The 22,405-nt window shown below is 31.3% G+C and overlaps 3 protein-coding genes and 1 pseudogene across 5 annotated transcripts; 2 read left to right on the forward strand and 2 right to left on the reverse strand.

Annotated features, from left to right (window-relative positions):
• Window positions 1–6,258: 6,258 nt before the first annotated feature.
• LOC149514133 (uncharacterized) lies at window positions 6,259–7,186 on the forward strand (annotated as a pseudogene).
• Window positions 7,187–7,378: 192 nt separating this feature from the next.
• LOC111289552 (uncharacterized) lies at window positions 7,379–10,632 on the reverse strand. Of its 3 annotated transcripts, none has more exons than XM_022880689.2 (5): window positions 10,497–10,632; window positions 9,757–9,910; window positions 9,602–9,670; window positions 9,139–9,245; window positions 7,379–8,147 (listed from the first exon to the last, which is right to left on the reverse strand). In XM_022880689.2, exons 2-5 carry the CDS (start codon window positions 9,899–9,901, stop codon window positions 7,605–7,607), a joined length of 864 nt encoding a protein of 287 aa, XP_022736424.2. In that variant the 5' UTR covers window positions 9,902–9,910; window positions 10,497–10,632; the 3' UTR covers window positions 7,379–7,604. The 3 variants fall into 3 exon arrangements, with proteins under 3 accessions (XP_022736424.2, XP_022736432.2, XP_022736437.2); XM_022880697.2 differs by having other exon boundaries at window positions 10,518–10,585; XM_022880702.2 differs by having other exon boundaries at window positions 10,371–10,558.
• Window positions 10,633–16,096: 5,464 nt separating this feature from the next.
• LOC111284197 (exocyst complex component EXO70E2-like) lies at window positions 16,097–19,076 on the forward strand. The gene has a single exon (XM_022872923.2). The coding sequence runs from the start codon at window positions 16,947–16,949 to the stop codon at window positions 18,876–18,878; it is 1,932 nt and encodes a 643-aa protein (XP_022728658.1). The 5' UTR covers window positions 16,097–16,946; the 3' UTR covers window positions 18,879–19,076.
• Window positions 19,077–20,756: 1,680 nt separating this feature from the next.
• LOC111289564 (presenilin-like protein At2g29900) lies at window positions 20,757–22,248 on the reverse strand. The gene has a single exon (XM_022880715.2). It carries the CDS (start codon window positions 22,102–22,104, stop codon window positions 20,842–20,844), a length of 1,263 nt encoding a protein of 420 aa, XP_022736450.2. The 5' UTR covers window positions 22,105–22,248; the 3' UTR covers window positions 20,757–20,841.
• Between the last annotated feature and the right edge of the window lie 157 nt (window positions 22,249–22,405).

Genomic DNA, 22,405 nt, shown 5'->3' on the forward strand with positions numbered 1-22,405 from the left:
CATATAAGTTTTTCTTCAGTTTGTAAAACTAAGTGCTATTTCTCTTTTACTTCAAAATCTTCAGATTGATTCATAAAAATGTTTTCCTACAAGTCACCATACAAGAATGTAGTCTTAACATCAAGTTGCTCAAGCTTAAGATTCAAACTAGGTGTTAATTTCAATACCACTTGAATGGAACTTATCTTCACAATTGGAGAGAAGATCTCATCAAAATCGATGCTTGGTTTATGAGAAAAACATTTCACTATCAATCGACTTTATATCTCACTAGCTTGTCACCATCATTTTTCAACTTAAACACCCATTTATTTTTTAACGGCCTTTTTCCTTTCAAAAATTTAACAAGATCATATGTACCATTTTTTCGCAATAACTCTATCTTTTGTTTCATTACTTTTAACTAGTGCTCTCTATTCAGAGTAATCTACATATCTTGAAAGCTTTCTGGCTCTCATTTACTGGTAACTAAAATAAAATATGAACTTGAATACTTAGTAGATGATCTGTGCTCTTTAGTAGATCTCTTAGGTTGAAATTCTACACCACCTAATATCAAAGGTAGCTCCCTCTACTCAACATTTTCAAGTAGAAAAGATTGTTCCACACTCAAAACTTATTACATCTAGCTCATCACTAACTGTGGCTAGCTCATTCATATCTCGAAGTTCTGTTTCTTGCTTATTTCCATAATCTGTAGCTCTTTTCTGTGAAACTCTTATCGGTGTTGAAACATCACATTCAATAGTAACCTGTGTAGTTTTCTTATTTTTTTCAAAGTCTATTATGGTTTTTTTTATGAAAAACCACATCTCTGCTTCTAATTGTCTTTCTCTTCACTGGATCTTATATCCTGTAGATAAATTTTTCATCACTATATCTTACAAATACACATTGTGTGACTTTACTGTTAAGCTTTGACTTCTGCTCTTTCGATACATGCATGAATATTTTACACCCGAAAATTTTCAAATGAGAGTATGAAGTATATTTTTCTGTCCATACTTTTTCTAGAATGTCAAAACCTAAAGTAATTGATGGTGATCTATTAAGCAAATAAAAAGTTGTGTTGTGCTTCACCCCAAAATGGCTTTGGTAATTTTGTCATCCTCAACATACATCTGACTTTTTTTACAATGGTACGATTTATCCTTTTAGCTACACTATTATGCTATGGTGTCAGGTTCTATCATCTAAATCTCATACTTTGAACAATACTTTTTAAAGTTTTTGGATATGTATTCCTCACCATTATCAGTTCAAATACACTTCAAAGGTAACCCTATCATCTTTTTCACTATGGCATGAAAATTTTGAAAATATTACAATACCTGGCTTTTGTTTTTTAACATATACACCCAAGTCTTACATAAAATATCATCAATAAAAGTAATAAAATACTTGCTACCACCTAATAACTTAACTTTAATGGGATCACATACTTCAAAATAAATCAATTATAATATATTTTTTTCTCTAAGAACTCTTACGAAAAAAACTCTACGATGCTTACAAAACAAACAATGATCACATAAATCGAGATATATACCTTTGGTTAAGGGAATAAGAGACTACCTTGCCAAAACTTATAATCTCTTCTCACTCATGTGTGCTAGTCTCTTATGCCATAAGTTTGCTGAAGCATCATCCTCAATGGCATTGATCTGGTTACCGTTCAATTACATCCATGTCTTATATATTGTACAGCATAGTTTTCTCTTTGCAATTACTATAGATCTTTTAAGAAGCTTCACTACCCATTCTATTGTTGACTCTCATATCCTTTATTATCAAAGATATTAATAGCAAGTATGTCATTCTCATATCTCGAATATGTCTGACATCATTTAAAGTCAACATGTAGCCCATACTAATTTGTACAATAATATCACTGATCCCAATAATTTACGACACACTTTTGTTTCTCATCTTAGTGCAATCAAAGTCTCTTATTTTGTAAGTTGTAAATAACACTCTCTTAGAAACACAATGATATACCGCTTTTGTGTCAACTATCCACTCAATGCCAAAATCACCAACATGATTACAATCACTATGTGAACAAATCAAAGTAACTGAATCACTATTTAAATTCACTGTTGTAATATTGCCATCATCTGAACTCTTACCTTTTTTATCTTTCTATTCTTGGTTCAAGATTTTGTAGTATCATTTTATACGACCTACTTTACCACAATGGAAGCACTTCACTTTATCTTTGAACTTGGATCTATGTTTAGACTTACTACGACCTTTTGAGTTCTGATCTTTGTCGATGTTTCTACCCCTATTATCTATGACCAGAGCTTGATTTCCAAGGTCTGAATCTTTTTACCTTGCTTCTTCATTAAGCATATTGTCTTTTACCATTTCCAATGTCACTTTGTAATTAAAAGTTAAATTAAGAATAATCACAACTAGAGTATTCTAACTATCTAGCAATAAACCCAAAAGAAATAATGCTTTCATTTCATCATCCATCTTAAGCTTCATAGTAGTCATCCAATTAAATATATCTTAAAAATCATTAAAGTACTCTATAATTGATCGTCAATCCTTGTACTATAAAGTTACAAGTTTTTTAACAAGCATAATTTTATTCATACCTATTTTTCTCTCATATTATGCTATCAATTTTTCTGAAATAGTGTAGGCATCTGTCTTCTATACTACATGATGAAACAAGCTGATATCAACTTATTTTTTGATTGTAACCAACGTCTTTCTGCCTAACTTCTTACAGCTTTCATCTTTCATATTTGTTGGTTTAGTCGAATCACCCAATATGGGCTCATACAAATCTTTACAGTATAAATAATCTTTCATCATAGGCTTTTAAATTGAATAATTTGATATTATCAATTTTATCATAAAACCTGTATCACCCTTTGTGATCTCAAATAGAATTACTTCTGTCTTGTGCTGCTTCTGTATCAATGTCTAAAAAATAACCCTCTCTTTGATATCACTCGTTGGGCCTGAAGCAACAAACACAATAATGCAGAAACAATATATCGAAATAAATCTACAGTAATAGACAACAACCAACAACCAACAACCAACAATCAACAATGCAAGAAAAATAAAATACATTAAAATTTACATGAAAAATCCTTCAGTGTAGAGAAAAAAATCACGGATCACAAGAAAAAAAATCCACTATCAAATAATGATATACAAAGTTCTTCTCTAGCTAAAACTAGAGCTAATCAACAATTAGAGAGATAATTGAAAAAATCTCACCAAATATGTGACTCAACAAATACACCATAAATTTGTTCCTAGAGAACTTCAAATCCGATCTTCATTGTACAAAATGTAAAATTCTGAATCATAAATCTGTTGATAAAATTTTAACTCAATCGGACCACGGATCGACTTTCATTCAACCAACTTTCTCTTCTTTTTTTTTCTCTCTATTTTCTTGGCTTTTTTTTTCTCCTTATTTTTTTTAGGTTTGTGGCTGCACCTTCTTTTATTAAGTAATTAGGTTCTGTGTAAAAAGAAAGACCAAAGCCTATACCTTTTGATTAATCCAAATCTAATTACATGAGACTGGATCCCACTTTCCTAACACGATGATATTTTTTTTTTCATGGAAGTATGCGAGTAATATATTGAGAACATGCTTTTGAGCCTAGGGTTTGATGATGGTGTATGCAAGTTATTGGTTCCAAAGATCATACAGTTTGCTAAGGATGTCGTCGCACAAAGGGATGGTGGTGAGCTTGAGCAAGCGTACGCCACGGTGGTCGAAATGGGGATTGTGAAAGCTGATTATATTGAGAAGAAAGAGCTTGACAGGATTGGAAATGGAAGCAGTTTGAAAGGGTTTGGAACGTTCAATAATGACGATGATTCAAGCTTCTTCAATGGGAGATTGGATTTCATGTAAAAGATTGATAACAGTCTTTCTTTGTCGTTCTAATTAATGAATGATTTGTGTTTCTTTGATTCTTCCTATATATATATATATTTGACATGCTAACTTTGTAAATTTCATTATCAAATCATCTACAGCTCTGACACAGAGAAACATGTTTTTTTGAGATAATAGGACTGTATAAACAGAAAAAAAAATTGGATAATTTTTAAAAATTTTTAAATAAAATTTTAAAAAGATAATTTTTTTTATTTCATATTTGTATTATATTTTTAATTTTTTGTAATTTTTAATTAAATTGGTCTCAATAAATACCAACTTAATGAGAGATTTTATTATTAATATAAATATATGTATTCCATGTTTGTATTTTCCAAATTAGGTTATCTAATTACTGTCCAAGTGTGAAGGTAAGATTGGAGGGAGAATTGATTGATACTTGGTAGAAGTAGATTTGACAAAAATCCTACCAAGCAAACCTTATTTTCTCCTCTCTGTCAAAGGGCGATCGTATCAAAGGACAAAGTTCAGTCACAGTCAGTCCTATTATTCTCATTTCTCATTTATAGAAATTACAAAGTGATTAGTTCTTTTTAAAGGCACATCACATGCATTTGCCTTTTGATAAAAAAAAAAAAAAATTACGAAATTCAGTTGGTCCATTTTTTCATTTCGAAAAGTGGGCCAGTTGGTGGCTTTGCTCAGGCTAGTTGGTCCACAAAAAATAAAATTATGGTAGTAAGAAGAATAGATGCAGATGAATGTAGCCCGTGTGTCACAGACTTAAGGAAGAGTCTTGAATCCCACATCGAACATAATAGGAGGATCACTGGGGTATAAAAGGGTTCACACCACCTCTTCCTTGTGAGGCACTTTTTGTAAGATAAAACTATGAGGTCAGGGGGTCAGAGCGGACAATACCTCACAAGGGTGTGAACCGTGGCGATTAGGTTGATCCGAGACGCCTAAAGGGTGAATGCTCGGGTCCCGGAGCTGCGCGGGTCGAAGCTTAAGTCTTGACCCATGACAAGTAATATTAGAGTCAACCCTAAACCGTTCGATCCACGCCAAGCACCTCGATGGGGGTAGGCAGGGTGGCCAGCCTCTGTGACGAGGGGGTCACGAGATTGGGTGCGGGAGAATGTCACGGACTTAAGAAAGAGTTATGAATCTCACATCGAACATAATAGGAGGGTCACTGGAGTATAAAAAGGTTTACACCACCTCTTCCTTGTGAAGCTCCTTTTGTAGGACAAAACCGTAAGGTCATGGGGCTAGAGTGGACAATACCTCATAAGAATGTGAACCGTGACAGTCAGGCTGATTCGGGATATCGAAAGGGCGAATGCCCCGATCTCGGAGTCGTGCGGGTTGAAGCTTAAGTCTCGACCTATAACATGTGCAAATAACAGTGCAACGAGTCTTTCTTTTTCGTCCAAAGAATCCAATCTCAAATATTCAACAATAACAATGCATCTTCTTTCAAACTTGAGTCTGCTAGATTTTATTATATTTTTAATTTTTTATAATTTTTTAATTAAATTGGTCTCAATAAATATCAACTCAATGAAAGATTTTATTATTAATATAAATATATGTATTCCATGTTTGTATTTTCCAAATTAGGTTATCTAATTACTGTCCAAGTGTGAAGGTAAGATTGGAGGGAGAATTGGTTGATACTTGGTAGAAGTAGATTTGATAAAAATCCTACCAAGCAAACCTTGTTTTCTCCTCCCTGTCAAAGGGCGATCATATCAAAGGACAAAGTTCAGTCACAGTCAGTCCTATTATTCTCATTTCTCATTTATAGAAATTACAAAGTGATTAGTTCTTTGCAAAGGCACATCACATGCATTCGCCTTTTGACAAAAAAAAAACAAAACTACGAAATTCAGTGGGTCCATTTTTTCATGTCGGAAAGTAGGCCAGTTGGTGGCCTTGCTCGGGCCAGTTGGTCCACAAAAAATAAAATTATGGTAGTAAGAGGAATGGATGCAGATGAATGTAGCCTGTGCAGATAACAGTGCAACGGGTCTTTCTTTTTCTTCCAAGGAATCCAATCTCAAATATTCAACAATAACAATGCATCTTCTTTCAAACTTGAGTCTGCTAGATTTTGCTTCACAATTTTAACTGATTCTCAAAGGAAAAAGGAAAAGGAAAGCCATTATATCAGCTTCATTTTGGGTGCATATGGTAATGAGGGTGGGAAGTGTGGAACTTGGTTAGTTTCTGAAATTTCTGTGGACGAGCGGAAATGGACTCATGGCTTGTTGCAGCAGCAGCTGCTGCTGGATATTTTGGTAAATATTGGCAAAATCTTCCTAGGGATAGGAATGGCTTTCCAGAGGATTCTCCTGTGGATTCAAGAATCGGAAAGGCTGAAAGGGTCCCTTCCGCAAATTGGCTCGAAGAAGGAAACTCCAGGAAGACGTTTCTTCAGATGCAAGAGAGATTTCAGTTAGGAAAGTTTCAGATATTTATGGACTAAATGCAGCTTCAACTGCATGCAGAATTGGATTCCTCTAGTGGATTTGACAGTGAAAAGGTGGGAAGTGTGGGAAATCACACAGATTGCAATTTAATTTCTCTATCAAGTTTAGCACCTGGATTCTTGACAAATGAAAACCTACGAGAAGATCAATGTGGAAAGGGGCCTGGTGCTGATAGTGGTGCTAATTCTGCTAAACCTTCCATCACTAGAATGGACTCTTTTAATGAGCCCGTGAGGAAAAGAAGCTCTCTCAAAATTGAATATTCATATGTACATCCACTTAAGCCTCTAAGTTCCTTAGTCGCCTCATGGCTCAACTATATATGCAACATGTTAAAATGGAATAGCACATATTTGGTTCCCTTCCATCACCATCAACACCAATCTTGAGACCATTGCTTATAACTAAAGGAAGCCGAATAATCACTAGAGCAAGTGCTGATTTTTCTAACGGATCTAATGGAATGGTGGACAGTAAAATGCATAAGCAAGCCACTTTTGAAAATAGTGGATATGTGTTTGGGATTCCTCCATTTCTGACAATCGAGTCTTTGGATCTCCCCAAGAAGTTGAAATTTAAGAGAGGAAATGGGTGCCACGGAAGACTGAGCATTCCTTACAAGATGGATACTGAAATGCAGTTTAATTCACAATGGAGTAATGTTCTTACATTAGTTTTCAATTTTGCTTTCACCTTTTATGTCAATACTAGTTCGAAAATTTAAGGGAGTTTTCTTAATACTTGCGAATACTTCGAAGTCAAGCAAACATTTTATTCGATTAACACTTAAAACATAAGAAGTCGTTCCTATTGCTGAATTTTATTTTTAAGAAGTGAATACAAATAAAAGACCACATACAATCGGATAGAGAAAAATTGACTCCAACAGAAGATGAAAGGCTAAAAATGATAATTTTTTTTAGTAGTTGGATGACAAAAAATGTCATTGTCAAAAATAAAATACTACGAATTTTCATGACCAGGTGAGAGAGACGGGTGGGAAATAAAGCAGCAGCCTGTAACTTGAATTAATTTTCCAAGGAATATTCAGTTTTCTCTGAGAAACACTCAAACGTATCAAGGTTTACAGAGACCAGAGTCAAAAATGACGAATAAAATTAGCTCAGAGGAAGAGTGATGATAAATGACTAAAAATTAAAACAATAACAATCTACTATTAATGCAGGGTAGAAGCAAGTTGTCCATCAAACGACTGAAAACACTTATTTAATGCCCTTTTGGCTATCATCCTTCCCATCCCGGAAGTTATCATTCAGTGGATCATTTTGGTCAAGAGTTCCTGCTTCCTCTTTGTAGCCATCTTCAGCACTACCGGGTTGATCACCACCACCAAATCCCATATTGTCATCTCCATATCCACCTGAACCAGCAGTGGCAAAACTATTACTGCCGCCACCAGCACCAGCAACATTGAAACTCCCACTGTCATTATTGTTTGCACTAGATGGACCAAAATTTCTTCCATAGCCAACATCGCCAGTGCCATAGTTATCACCACCATAGCTTCCTTGGCCTCCATAGTTATCATTGGCACCACTGTTACCAGATCCCACATTACCTCTATAATTTCCAGCATTTCTGCCATAGCTGCCGCCTCCATAATTAGCACCTCCATAGTTACCACCGCCATAGCCACCACCACCATAGCCTCCACCATCATAACTGCTATTAAAACCTCCACCTCCAAAGTTACGAGGAGGTTTCTCCACTGCATAGTTTACTCTTACTTGACGGCCATGGAGAACCTGCAACAAGAGTTCAGACAGACAAATAACTATCAACCAAAACTCCCACAAATCACCACTACAGATATGAGAACAAAAGCTATTATGTTAAGCCTGAGCAAAATCCAACAGGGTCGGCGATGATAAAGCTACTCTTTTCAAGCATTCTTATATAAACCAGACATATTAACCCAAAAAAGATGATGCCAAGACCATGCGCCAAAATTTACTACTTAAGCATACACATGCAAATTAAGGCCTAAATAACTTAATTTTTAAGTAAAGAAAGATATTCATAAGTTGAGACCATTAAGCAAACTTAATGTGGAACTTTTCTGAAATGGAGAAAGCAAAGAAATAGAACACATCTGACTGAAAAGATTTAAGAGTTCTTTTGTTACTTGCAGATATGAAAGTGAAACAAATACAATGGCAAGGGCACACCAGTTATATCATAAACATTGAGGCCAAGACAGACAAGTCACTATGTTGTTGAGATACTGACAGTGATTTTGACAGAGTAAACATTAACATCTAAGTAAATTCTAGATGCGATAATTTCAAATCTACAAGTTTTGACAAGTGGATGATTGACAGAGACATAGATTTCTGCTTAAATTTTCTGGAATGGGCCTAGATGCAATTTGCCAGCACAATGAAAAAGCTTTCACCATAGTTCCAGCGCCATGAAAAGAACAAAAGACCAAGAGGATTACAAAATGCAAAGAAGGGCATCATAGTCTAGTTTTGGTCTCTTTGTAAAGGGTTTTATACACCAATGACCATGTTGTATTTTCCCCCTTTATGTTTAGGTAACTAAATAATGCACTCTGGCTATTGAATGAAGCGTGATACAATCAGCTTTTATTTCAAAGATGAAGATCACTTGTTCATTGTAAAATAAGTTAGGATCTTATAAGGTTTACTGAAACAGCAGCAACCTGTGGATATTTCCAGAACACCAATATCAAAGTAACAAGTAATTCCTCAAAAAACTAAATACTTATATTACCTGTCCATCCAAGGCCTGTACTGCACTGGAAGCATCCTCAGTACTAGTGTAAGTGACAAAGCCAAATCCTCTGGACCTACCAGTTTCTCGATTCACAATTACTCTTGCTACAGGAAATATAAAATTAATCAGAATTTTACAAAGTCAAAGCCAGCGAAAAGCAAACAAACTCAACTACAATTTTGGAATTCAATAATTAAAAACCAACAGGAGGAAAATTGTTAGCACAGTACCAGCACAAGCATCCAGATATAGGCAAACTCAAAATTAGCAACAATTAATCATTTCCGAAAGTAGTTCATGGATGGCACCTAAATGTTCACACTACATATGTCTTATGCTCAAAAATATTGATACTTCACATGAAATGTAGAGAATAAGATTCAGGCACCTCAAGACTTTTCAATCGCCTTCATCATGACAGTTGCAAATTGAATTCAGTAATACATTCATCGTAGCATACCTTCAATAACTTCACCATATTTGCTAAAAGCTTCTTTCAGACTTTGGTCATCTGTTTGGTGTGAAATACCTGCAATAAAAAACAATAAAAAGAAGCCCTAAGAAAGGGAAGATAAAATGGTTTGATTGCAACAGTGGAAAGGAGATTGGATGCACCTCCCACAAAAAGATTTGAGCTTGGCGAGGTTGACATGCATCTAAACACTTGAAAGAGGCCTGGTCTTGATGCAGATAACTGGGCATTGATCTGCATACTTGTTGTCTGCCTAAGTATATTCCCAAATTTACTTAAGAAAGCCATTGTTACAACCTAAGAGAACAAAATAAAATAATAAAAAATCAGATTCGGCAAATCAAATTGATAAAGTAAAATGACAAAAAGCCAGGGCTTACTACAACAATCACTCTTATATTGTACTAAGAAGATAGATTCTTAAAAAATAATAATCAAAATCTGTGATTATATTTTCTGCTATGAACAATCTTATAGGGTAAAATCTAAAAGCATACTAACAGAAGAACCTGTTTTAAAAGATTTAAACTTTTTTTAATTGATTTCTGTCTTTATAGCTTTTAAACCCCAAAAGAAAAAAGACCCAAAAATGTTGATTTTCTAAAAAAAAACGATTCTTTTTTAATCATTCCCAAAAATTCAATTCTCCATTGATCTTAAGCAACCAAACAGGAAAATCCAAGCAAATTATAAGATACTAATATGAAACATCGAAACATGAATATAATGCTATAAGAAAATTACAAAAAGGAAACACCTTTAACGACGCAGTGACCCTTTGAAACAAAAATAAACAAATGAACAGCCAAACCAGCAGATCAAAATGAAAAATGAGATAGAGATTAAGGGTATATAAAAAGTTTGAGGCTTTTCCATCGCCTACCCTTTTGTTTATGGGACTTACTAATAAGACTGAGAGACTGGGACTCCTTATTTTTCCTTTCAGGTTCACTTCTCAGAGTAAAACCCTCGGGGCTTTTGTAGACGGTGCGGAGTTCAGAATGCAGATAATTTAACTTTATTAATGTACACGTGTAAATTTGTTATTGGTCTGTGTTTTTTGCGTTGATAACAGTTAAAAAAATGGGAGTTTTCCAATTTTTTCTTTTTATAATAAATAATTATTTCCTTATCCATAATTTAAATTTTGGTAATACACAACGCACAGTACTTATTTTAAAAGGTAACATGTTAATTTTTTTTATAATAAATAGTTATTGCTATATCTATAATTTAAATTTTGGTAATATACGGTGCAATGCTTATTTTACGCGGTCACGTGTTAATTTTTTTGTAATAAATAGTTAGTATCTTATTTATAATTTAAATTTTGGTAATGTTTTAAGCGGTCACGTGTCAATTGTTTATAAATTTTTTATTTTTATTTTTTTCTTTTAAAAATTAAAATTTTTCAAAATTATAAAAAATATTTATTTAAAGATTGTATTTCCTTTTATCCTTTTTCGATTTTCCTTTTTTACATAAAAAAATATTCAGATTTTTTTTTTTAACACGCTTAAGTGATGTGCGGCTAACAGTTCCATTTCCTTTGATTATCAGTATTATTGTCGGGGCTTCCTTTTTTCCATTTTTTTTTGGTTTCTTTGCTTTTTTTTTAATTCTTTAATAAATATTTTTAAAACATTATAAATAAATATTTTTAAATATTTTATTTTTTATGTTTGAGAATAACTTATATCAAAATTTTTGTTTTTAACCTTTTTTTACTTTTTTCTTTATTTTTATTTAAAAAATTGAATAAAGAGTTTTTTATAGTTTATTTTTTTGTAAAACCACTTGATACTAATTGTACGTGACATTTATTTATTTATTTATTTTACTTTTTTTCTAATTTTATAAAACTATAAATAATATATTTTTATATGTAAAATCCACTTATATCTAATTTTTTTTAATTTTTTCTTTTTACCTTTCTTTTTTAAAAAAAATATTTAATAAAAATTTTTTAAAGATTTTTTTTATGACATACTTGAGTAATGTATGATCAATAGTAGTATTCTCTTAGGTCATCTCGTGTCATTTTCAGGTTTTTTTCTTTTTTTTTTTTGGGTTTTACATTTTTTTCTTTTAAATTATTTAATAATAGAGAATAAGGGTATATAAAAAGTTTAGGGTTTTTCGTTGCCTACCCTTTCGTTTATAGGACTACTAATGAGACTGAAAGACTGGGATTCTTTATTTTTCTTTCCAAGTTCGTTTTTTAGAGTAAAACCCTAGGAGTTTTTGTAGACGATGCGGAGTCTAAAATCCGGATATTTTAACTAAATTAATGTACACATGTGAATTTTTTATTGGTCTGTGTTTTTCGCGTTGATAACAGTTGGAAGTTGGATTTCCAATTTTTTCTTTTTATAATAAATAGGTTTTGCCTTATCCATAACTTAAATTTTGGTAATGTACAGCATACAGTGCTTATTGATTTTTTAATGTTTTTCTTGTTTTGTTTTTTTTTTTTCTTTTTAAAAAATTAAAATTTTTCTAAAATTATATATTTAAAGATTGTATTTTATGTGTATGACCCACTTATACCGATTTTTTTTTCTTTTCTATTTTTTATTTTTTCAGATTTTCTTTTTTTAAATAAAAATTATTCAAATTATTTATATATTTTTTTATATGTTTTAGTGATGTGAGGCTAACAGTTTCATTTCTTTTGACTACCACTGTCATTTCTGGGTTTTTTTTTTGTTTTTTCTTTAAAATTTTTTAATAAATATTTTTAAAACATTATAAAATATATATTTTTAAATATTTTATTTTTTTTATATTTGAGACCAACTTATATCAAATTTTTTTTGGTTTTTTTTACCTTTTTTAACTTTTTTTTCTTTATTTTTATTTAAAAATTTGAGTAAAGAATTTTAAATTTTTTTTTTTTGTAAACCACTTAATATCAATTGTATGTTACATGTTTGTTTTTTCTTTTTTTTTTAATTTTTTTAAATTTTTTTAAAATTATAAATAATGTATTTTTTATGTGTAGAATTCATTTATACCAATTTTTTTTTTATTTTTCCTTTTTACTCTCCTTTACTTTTATTCTTTTTAATAGAAATGTTTAATAAAGATTTTTTGAAGATTTTTTTACAACACAATTGAATAGTGTACAGTCAATACTACTATTCTCATGGGTCATCTCGTCTCATTTTCGGGTTTTTTTTTTAGTTTTCTTTATTTTTTCTTTATTTTTTTAGTTTTACGCTTTTTTTCTTTTAAATTATTTTAAAATATTTTTAAAATTAAAAAATATATATTTTTGAATATTTTAATTTTTTATGTTTGAGACTCAATTATACCAATTTTTTTTACCTTTTTTTTTACTTTTTTCTTTTTAAAATTTGATAAAAATATTTAATAAATTTTTTGCAAGATTTTGGTGTTTATGTCAAATCCAATAATAGTTTGTCACATGTTTTTTTTTCTTTACTTTTTCATTTTAAAATATTTAATAAAATAGTTTTTTATATATATTTTTAAAAATTCACTTAATATCAATAATATGTCAATTTGGCACATGTTAAGTTAATTGTTTTTTTTTTTTTGCATTTCGCTTTTCTTTTTTTTATAAAAAATTATTTCATATTTTAAAAATATATATCTAAAATTTTCTTTAATATGGAGCCATTTGATATGATTATTTAAAAAAAAATTTCATTTTTTTTATTTAATGATTTTAAAAGAAAAAAATTAGCAGGTGTATTGATATCACACTCTATTTTAATATTATTTTTCATTTTCAATCTTTGTAAGTTAAATCAATTTTACAAATCAGTTTTACAAAAAAATCAATGATCAATAAAAATGATAAAATAATTAATATCAGATAAATTTTTATCCATTTTAATTCAATATGAACATTTTTTGAAAAATTCAATATTACATCAATTCAATATAATAGGTAAATTTAAATATCCCCTAACTTTTTTTTTTTTTTTTTACATTTTGTCATTTTTTTCGTTTTTAAAAAAATTAAGTATATTTTTCAATAATAAAAATGGTAAATATTAATGATAAAAAAATTTTAATCCATGGCAACATGGGTACTCACCTAATTAGTAGTTGTAAATGGTAAAAATTGATGACTAAGGTACGCTTTGAATTTTCTTTTTCTCAAGTTACACTTATAATCAAGAATTACATTCATATAATTAACTATTACATCCATATAATTCATTATTACATTCATATAACTTTAAATGAGTTAGGTTATAGACATAATATTTAAAATTTAACTTGTAATTATATGTATTTTATATCAATAGTTATATTATAATAAATAAATAAATAAATATGTGTGCACATTAATATTTTATATTTATTTATATCAATCACATACAAATATCAAATTAAATTAATAAAATCAACATTTTTAAATTTTATTTTGTTATTCTTTATTTTATTATAATTCTTGTTTAACATAAATTTTATTACATTTTTTTAAATAAAATTTATAATTTGAATGAATTTGAAGGTTTGCATTACTTCTTTTCATTAAAGTCGAACCTCAGATTAAAGCCAAATCAACTAAATGTTCATATGCTATATTAAATTTTAAGGCTTAATATAACATTGTTATTGTAGTTAAAAAAATTCAATAAAAAATATGATAAAAATTATTGTAAAAAATTATAGTTTAAAATTTCTTAAACTTTTCGTAACAAACTATACTAAAAAATAATAAAATTTATAATAATATGTATTTTAACAACGTTGTAAAAAATTACCTAACAAACAAGCGAACATGACGTGGCATAACGTAATTCACAGAAATTACAGTTGCGATGAAAGTGATGAATATTTTTAAAAATATATTTAATAAAGAGTTTTTTGAACATCTTTTTGTGACGCACTTAAGTAATATGTGCTCAACAATGCTATTATTTTAGGTTATCGCAAGTCAATTTCAGGTTTTTTAAATTTTTCTTATTTTTTGGGTTTTAAATTTTTTAAAAAAATTAGTTTATAAATATTTTTAAAAATTACATAAATATATTTTTATTTTTTGTGTTTGAGACTCAATTATACCAAAATTTCTTTTTGATTTTTCTTTTTTATCCTTTTAAATTTTGAAAAAGTATTTAATAAATTTTTTTAATATTTTAGTTTTTATATGAATCCAATTGATATTAATAGTTTGTCACGTATTTTTTTTTATTTTTTCTTTATTTTTTTAATATATTTAATAAATATTTTTATATTTTTTAAAAATTCTCTTAATATCAATAGTACGACATTTGACACCTGTTAAGTCAATTGATTTTTTTTCTTATTTTTTATTTTTTAAATGATTTCATATTTTAAAAATATGTTTACAAATTTTTTAATATGAAGTCATTTGATTTGATTATTTAAAATGCATGTATATATTTTTAATTTGATAATATTTTTAAAAAATATTAGCAATGTGTTAGTATCACACTCGAATTTTATATTATTTTTAAAAATTTTTTAATTAAATTAATTTTACAACAAAATAAATTAATTAATAAAAATAATAAAACAATTAATATCGAATATATTTTTATCTATCTCGGATATAAAATTTTTATAAAAAATCAAGATTAAATCACATCAAGATAATATACTAATTTAAATATTTATATCACCTCACATTTTTTTTTAAGTTTTGTCATTTTTCTTTTTTAAAAATTAAGTATATTTTTTAACAATAAAATCAATAAATATGAATGACAAAACAAAAAAATTTTGACTTGTCCTTAAATGACTTTGAAATTAAATTAAAAGTTTATTTTTTAAATGGGTTAGACATTAGACATAATTTTTTAAATTCAACTTGTAATTATATGTATTTTATATTTATAATTGTATATAAAAAAAATAAATAAATAATATGTAAGCACATTAATATTTTATATTTATTTATATCAATCACGTACAAATATCAAATTAAAATAATAAAATAAATATTTTTAAACTTTATTTTGTTATTTATTTATTTTATTATAATTAATGTTTAACATAAATTTTATTACATATTTATTTAAAAACTAAAATTTAAAATTTAAACAAATTTAAAAGTTTGCATTATTCCTTTTCATTAAAGCCTCCCAAATCACCTAAATATAAGTTTAAGGCTTAATTTAACATGTGGTTGAAAAAAATTTAATAAAAAAATACGATAAAAATGATTTTGAACAACAAACTATATTAAAAATTAATAAAATCCACATTAAGCGTTTTAACAACTTTGCAAAGAAGTACCTAACAAAATAGCGAAGGATGATGTGGCGTAACGTAATTGGTTAAGAACGCTGCCGTCCGATTCATGGTCAAAAGCAAGACAGTGTTATGTAAGTATAAGTCAAACCCACGACTTTAATTTCCAAAATTCAACTCCTCCAGAAAAAAAAAATGTAATAATTAAATTAAAAATTACAGAATACAGAAAAACAAAATCCCCCTACCGTATTTTCCCACGAAATTTACTCTATCTCTAGTCTCTTTCAAAACCCAACCCGCAAGTTTCTATTTTCTCTTTGTTTTCCTCATTGGATACCTTGAACACCTACCACTTTTATTCAGTTTCTCTTTCAAGTTTTGTTTTTTTTGGGCAAAATTCTTCTGCCAAGAAATTGTTGTTCTGTTTCTCTTTTGAGAATTTGATGTTCGTTTGACTTTCTTTTTCTGACTTGATGCTTGAGTTCGACGATATCAATAAAAGCAAGTTTTGAGGTTTGATGGGTTTTTTTAAATGATTTTTTGGGAACTATTTTCATGTGATCTTTGAGATTAAAACTTTTTTGTTTATGGGTTTTTGTAGATTTTTATTTTAAGTTTGTGGAAATGCAAAATTGATTTTTTTTGCCAATTTTCGAGTATGGGTTTTTTTATTTAAAGTTTGTTTTATGTTTCAATGTGTTTTAAAAGATTAAAAGTTTTGGAATTTTGGTTAATTTGATGATCAAGTCATTTTCAGTTGATGGATTCCAGCTGTTTCAAGCTTCATTTTTTTTTTCTGTCTTTCAATCTTTTATATTCCTGGCATTGCGGGTAAGTTGGAGAAACAAAGCTTCCCATATGTGCTGAGAGGACCATCTGAATCACTTTTGCTTTAGCTGGGGTGGGGAGTTATCAAGCTTTTAACCTGTTTGATTGATATCTTCGAATTGGAAAGCATTCAATTGTCTTGATCTGTTCTTGGTCGCGTCTGGGATTTATTGAATCCAAATCACGGTTTTGGCAAGTAGATGGTTTAGGTTCTATATAGGAAGGCTTGGCTTGATTGCTTGAGAAGTTAGTTGGTGTTAAGTCGAATACTTGATTGATTTTGTTCTGTTCGTTGTGTATTGATATGGAAGAATTTCGATCTGCCATCCCAACAAATGAAGGAGATCTTCATGTTGTTGCTGCTGCTCATCATATTGTCAAGGCACTAGGAACAACTAAGAATCTTAGTGATGATTTGAGGAAAATCCTTATCGATCTTGATGCCCATTTGTCGAAGATAACTTCGAATATAGACATCAAGGGAGGAACGGGATTTGTTGATGTTGAGGAGCGACTCAAACAAGCAGAGAGAAAGATTGTGAGTTGGGAATCGGATCGAATGATGATATGGGATTCTGGACCAAGTAAAGCTTCCGAGTATCTAGAAGCTGTGGATGAAATTCAGACACTGATTGACGGTTTACAAGGCTTATCTGTGAAAGGAAATAGGAAGCAGAAGGAACTTCTTCAACATGCAGAGAGTGTTTTGCAGATGGCAATGTCGAGGCTCGAGAAAGAGCTTATTCATATACTTGTTCAGCATAGGCAACAGGTCGAGTCCAAATACCTGTCTTCTCACTCTACTCGAAGGGGTGTTGTTTATGATGAGTCATTTGTTTCAGTTGAGGATGAACTAACTGAGGAAACATCCTGCAGAAACTGCAGTAGCGATGAAAGTGATGAATATATTGTAGATTTGATCCATGCACATGTAATTCCTGATATCAAGTCCATTGCAAAGGTTATGTTTACTTCAGATTATCGTCAGGAATTTTGCGAATCTTTCATTGGTGTACGGAAAGAAGCATTGGAGCAGTATCTTTCCATTCTTGGAATGGGAAAACTGAGCATAGAGGATGTGTTGAAAATGGAGTGGACCAGCATGAGTAGCAAGATGAATAAGTGGACTCGTTCAATGAAGATCATCTTTAGGGTCTATCTTGCTAGTGAAAAACGGTTATGTAACCAGGTCTTAGGGGACTTTGGATCTTTTAATTTATTTTGCTTTCTTGAGATCTCAAAGGCAACGATTCTTTGCCTCTTGAACTTTGGTGAAGCCATAGCAATGGGGCCTCATCAACCTGAAAGGCTGCTTCGCTTGCTTGACATGTATGAGACTTTGACAGATCTTCTCCTGGACATAGATGCATTGTTCTCAGATGAGGCTGGTTCTTCTGTTCGGATTAAGTTCCGTGAGCTTCTGGAGAGATTGGGTGATTCTGCAACAGCAGCATTCAAGGCATTTGGAGTTGCTATTTCTTCAAATGAATCGTTATATCCCTTCCCCGGAGGTTCAGTTCATCCTCTCAATAAATATGTCATGAATTACATTGGGATGTTCCCTGAATATTGCAACACCCTCAATTTGCTTCTCAAGGACCAACATGCAGATGTTGCAAATCCAGTTACTAAGCCAGATTATGGGCAGAACGTGTCTCTTTCCACTTGTCCAATGGCTTGTCACCTTCGATCAATCACAAGTTCTTTGGAGTCCAGTCTTCATAAGAAATCAAAACTTTACAAGGATGAGGCTTTACGGCATATTTTTTTGACGAACAACATCCATTACATGGTTAAAAAGGTTAAGGGTTCTGAACTTAGACACTTCTTTGGAGATGAATGGATTCGTAAGCATAATGCAAAGTTTCAGCAGCATGCAATGAACTATGAGAGAGCAACTTGGAGTTCAGTCGTTTCTTTGCTCAAGGATGATAACCCAGGTTCAAGTTCAATGTCAAAATCCACTTTCAAAGAAAGGTGCAAGGGCTTTAGTGTTGCTTTTGAGGAGGTATACAAAAGCCAGACAAGTTGGTGCATCCCAGATCCTCAGCTTCGTGAAGATTTGCGAATTTCAACTTCACTTAAAGTAGTCCATGCATATCGAACATTTCTCGGTAGAAACCCTACTCATATTGTTGACAAATGTGTTAAATATACTGTAGAAGATGTGGAAAAATTGCTCTTGGACCTTTTTGAAGGGTCGCCAAGATCATTGCGCAATTCGCGCAAATGGTGAAAACTTAAGGTTTTAAGTTTCAGCCATTTTTTTCCTTTCTCACTCTCTTCCTTTTTCAATAATCTCTTTTCCTGATCCAGTCTTGATTGTCATAGATGTAAATATGATTGTAATTAAAATGTCAACTTTCAAAATTTCTGTTTCTCCTGTTGTAATACCCCACAATTCGGTCTATGATTGCATAAAAATGGTTGTGCCTGTGTTTCTCTTGGCGTGAAATAACATGCTTAGCTATCCTGCAATTGTTAATCAATACTTTTCTGATAAACTCAATTCTATGCGTATGATCCTGCTTATTCTCTAGGTTCATTATTGTGTTAGGATTGTTATTGTTTCGAGGGTTGGCAGTATTTTCCTGCTTATGGTCTAAGATGTGAGTATCCTTTCTACATAGTACATATACACGTCTGTAAGCCACAGATTCTGAGACTGCCCTACTGTTCATGACTGCTTTTAAATTTAGCTGGGATGCCATTGATGCCCCACTTAGTTGCCCCAGGTTTAATGAAGAGTAAAAGCAGCTGATGATGCTGATGAGCATTTGATCCAGATTAAAACAGTTGAAAAAGAGGCATGTTGTTTCCATTGTTAAGAAAGGACAGTTGCATTGAAAATTGAAGGTATTAATGTGCATGTGCGAATGTAAGGGTTTGGTGTTAGGTGCATCCTAATGGAGTTTCCTTCCAGCCACAACAAACTTGTAGAAAGCACTTAAATTTGCATACGACTGTTAAAGGATAACAGTTGCTTCTGCATTTGAGATGTGTAGGTGCAGTACAATGGTGATTACTTTTCCTCCTACGCTACTGCAATCCCGTTATGGAGTTTCTTATTTTGCCTCTTACCATCTTCACAAATTAGAGATCTAATTATAGTTTATTCATTGGGTTATGCAACATATCTGATTCTTGCTCTTTGGATGATTATGATTCATATTTATGATTCATGAAAGGTCTACTTCTGATAATAATGTAAACGTATTTGATCTGATTTTAACAGTTTACTATTTTCGTAATCTGTATATTTAATTAACGAATCTTAAAATATTATTTGTGATTATTTATTAAATTTAACGGACGAATAGAAATGAAACTTGTTCACAAAGTCTTAGTTGAATGTTTTGTTCGTTTACATCTGCCCACACCCTCTGAAGACGAAAAACAATCGGAAGATGCCGACATTAGATGGAAGCCTAAAAGCATTAAGTGTTAAATGTCTTTAATATCTTTTTAAATACCATTAGCAAAATGTAGCACTTTACTTCCAAAATATAGGACAAAATCAACATGAACAGTAGCATGTAGCTGAAGCCAGCTATAGCAAAAAAAAATATGTTCACTTATATGGGAAAAAAAGTTAAAATCACTTTTAATGAGGAGAAGTGAGGGATCCAATTATTAAGAACCAAAGAGCCTTTATCTATATGCTTACCAAATAGCAGTTGCAAAAGTGAAGCTCTAGAGAATAACCGCTAACAACTCCTAGGACAAAAGAAGAACCTACCAAGGTGCAGAAACTTCATGAATAAAAACTCCTTGTCCACTTCAAATCCAATCTTCTGCCAACATTCAATTATGTTCTAAAGTGCCTTTTGAAAATTGAAATACCTCCTTAGATTGATTCAATTTCACTTTCAAGTTTCAGGACCACCAAGTCTTGTTTCCTAAGTTTGTCCTCTCAACTCTTTTTTTTTTTTTTTTTTTTGCTTCCCAAATCGCAAAGTTGCTTCCCACCTTAGTACTAAATTTGGTTCTCTTTTTGGTAAACATACAGCAATTCATTTTCATTTCTTCGAATAATTTAATTAGATCACTCACTCAAGGTTTCAACTTCAAACACAGGGCTTCCATAGATAGATTAACAGAATTGACGTATAGCTTCTTAAAGACTTCAGCGAAGTCACAGAATTGGTCATGAATTCAGTGAGCCATATTCTATAACTTAAGCATGAAATAATTATATTTTAAAACATCACAAGATTCAAAGAACATTGTACAATGAAAACTTCAAGTAGGAACCTTGTTAAGAAATAAAACAACACACCTAGTGCTATTGACACAGGAAGAGCAGGTAGAGCTTTCTGATAAAATGCCAATAACATCAGTGTAATGCCCAAACCAGCTACAATAGCAAGATAACATGCGTACACTGTCATAAAATCATACATTGCTGCTCTACCGACTAGCACGCTGTAGAAGATAAAGTCCCCCAATCCAAGCTTGATAGCCCCGGAAGAACCCAAACCCATACCCTCTAGCACCAAGCTTTCAGTTGACATACCGTCTTGACCATTCATTCTGTGATCAATTAATGGTGCAGAAAGCTCAGCATTCCCTTCTGAAACCTGCCCCTCTTCCACTCTAGCAATTATTGAGCCATTATGGCAGTGCTGAACAGCAACAACAGTAGAGTTCGAATCAGAAACAACATTGCCATCCAAATTTGAATTATCCTCCGAATCATGTCTAACATTTCTCCTTTCTCTCCAAACTCTCCTTCGAACTGTATTCTCCCCTGAACCAGAAACATGATGAGTAACAGGCCTAGCCTCATAAACCAAAGCCGGGATATCTTCATCCCTAGACATAGCAAGCTCCACGAGAAGCCTTAAAGGCCCAACAGGCAACAAAACCGCAGCAAGATCATACAATGCCATAACAACCAATAACACCCAAGTAGTCCATTCGGGCAAAAGAGTAAACCAATAAGCAACGAACATTCCAATCAAAACCAAGTACCCTTGTGTCACAAGAATTGCCATTTTGGACATAAACACAGCCAAAACACCAACAACAGCAAAATTAAACAGAACCACCAAATAGGAAATACAGTCAATAGGAACACTAAATTCCTCAATAAAAAACAAGGCAATTTCACCACCCATAAATCCCAAAACCACAAAAGAAGAAAAACCCATATATATTTTCAAGAACTTAGTGCATCTAAGGTAAAAAAGGAGCACCAAAATAAAGGTAGCAACAGTGACAACAGCTACAAAAGCTAAAGAATTCAAAAGGGCACCTAGGAATTTGTCCCAGGATGAATCTGAGCTGGTTTCTGAGTAAGCTATGGTTGCAATTGATGTTACTGAAGCTGAAGAATTTGAGTTGAGAATAGAAACCAGAAGGACAACCAAAAACATGCATATTGAAACAGGGGTTAGGATTCTGATGATTTCTTCTCCTAATGAATCAAGGAAGGTTGTTGGTCTTTGGTTTTGAGCCATTTGGGTAGTCAAATTTGGGATCAAGTTTGAATCTTGGAGGAGTTTTTTGCGGGTTTTCCAGCTTATTTTGATTTGGGATTTTGATAAGGCTCGCTAAATTTTGCAGGGTTTTTTTCATTTGACCAGGGGATGTAGGAGAAAGGACCATTAACCGTTGATAATTATGACTTTTTAGATAGGAATAATCATCAATTTCACCTGGTGAGGAGCATTTTTATTTTATTTTTAATTTTTATTTAGTTAAAAATGGTACCGTAAATTAGAAATTAATAAACTCTTTTTTTTTTTTGTTTTATTGTAA

This window comes from Durio zibethinus, chromosome 17, assembly GCF_047325235.1.
Source record: "Durio zibethinus cultivar Kanyao isolate XHJ-2024 chromosome 17, ASM4732523v1, whole genome shotgun sequence".
NCBI classification, from domain to species: Eukaryota; Viridiplantae; Streptophyta; class Magnoliopsida; order Malvales; family Malvaceae; genus Durio; species Durio zibethinus.

Coding starts and splice junctions, on each gene's coding strand:
- LOC111289552 (XM_022880689.2), bottom strand. CDS start 9,901: ATGGCTTTCTTAAGTAAATTTGGGAATATACTTAGGCAGACAACAAGT. Junction 9,246..9,601: donor ATATGGTGAAGTTATTGAAG/GTATGCTACGAT, acceptor TATTTCCTGTAG/CAAGAGTAATTGTGAATCGA. Junction 8,148..9,138: donor TACAGGCCTTGGATGGACAG/GTAATATAAGTA, acceptor CTCTTGTTGCAG/GTTCTCCATGGCCGTCAAGT.
- LOC111284197 (XM_022872923.2), top strand. CDS start 16,947: ATGGAAGAATTTCGATCTGCCATCCCAACAAATGAAGGAGATCTTCAT.
- LOC111289564 (XM_022880715.2), bottom strand. CDS start 22,104: ATGGCTCAAAACCAAAGACCAACAACCTTCCTTGATTCATTAGGAGAA.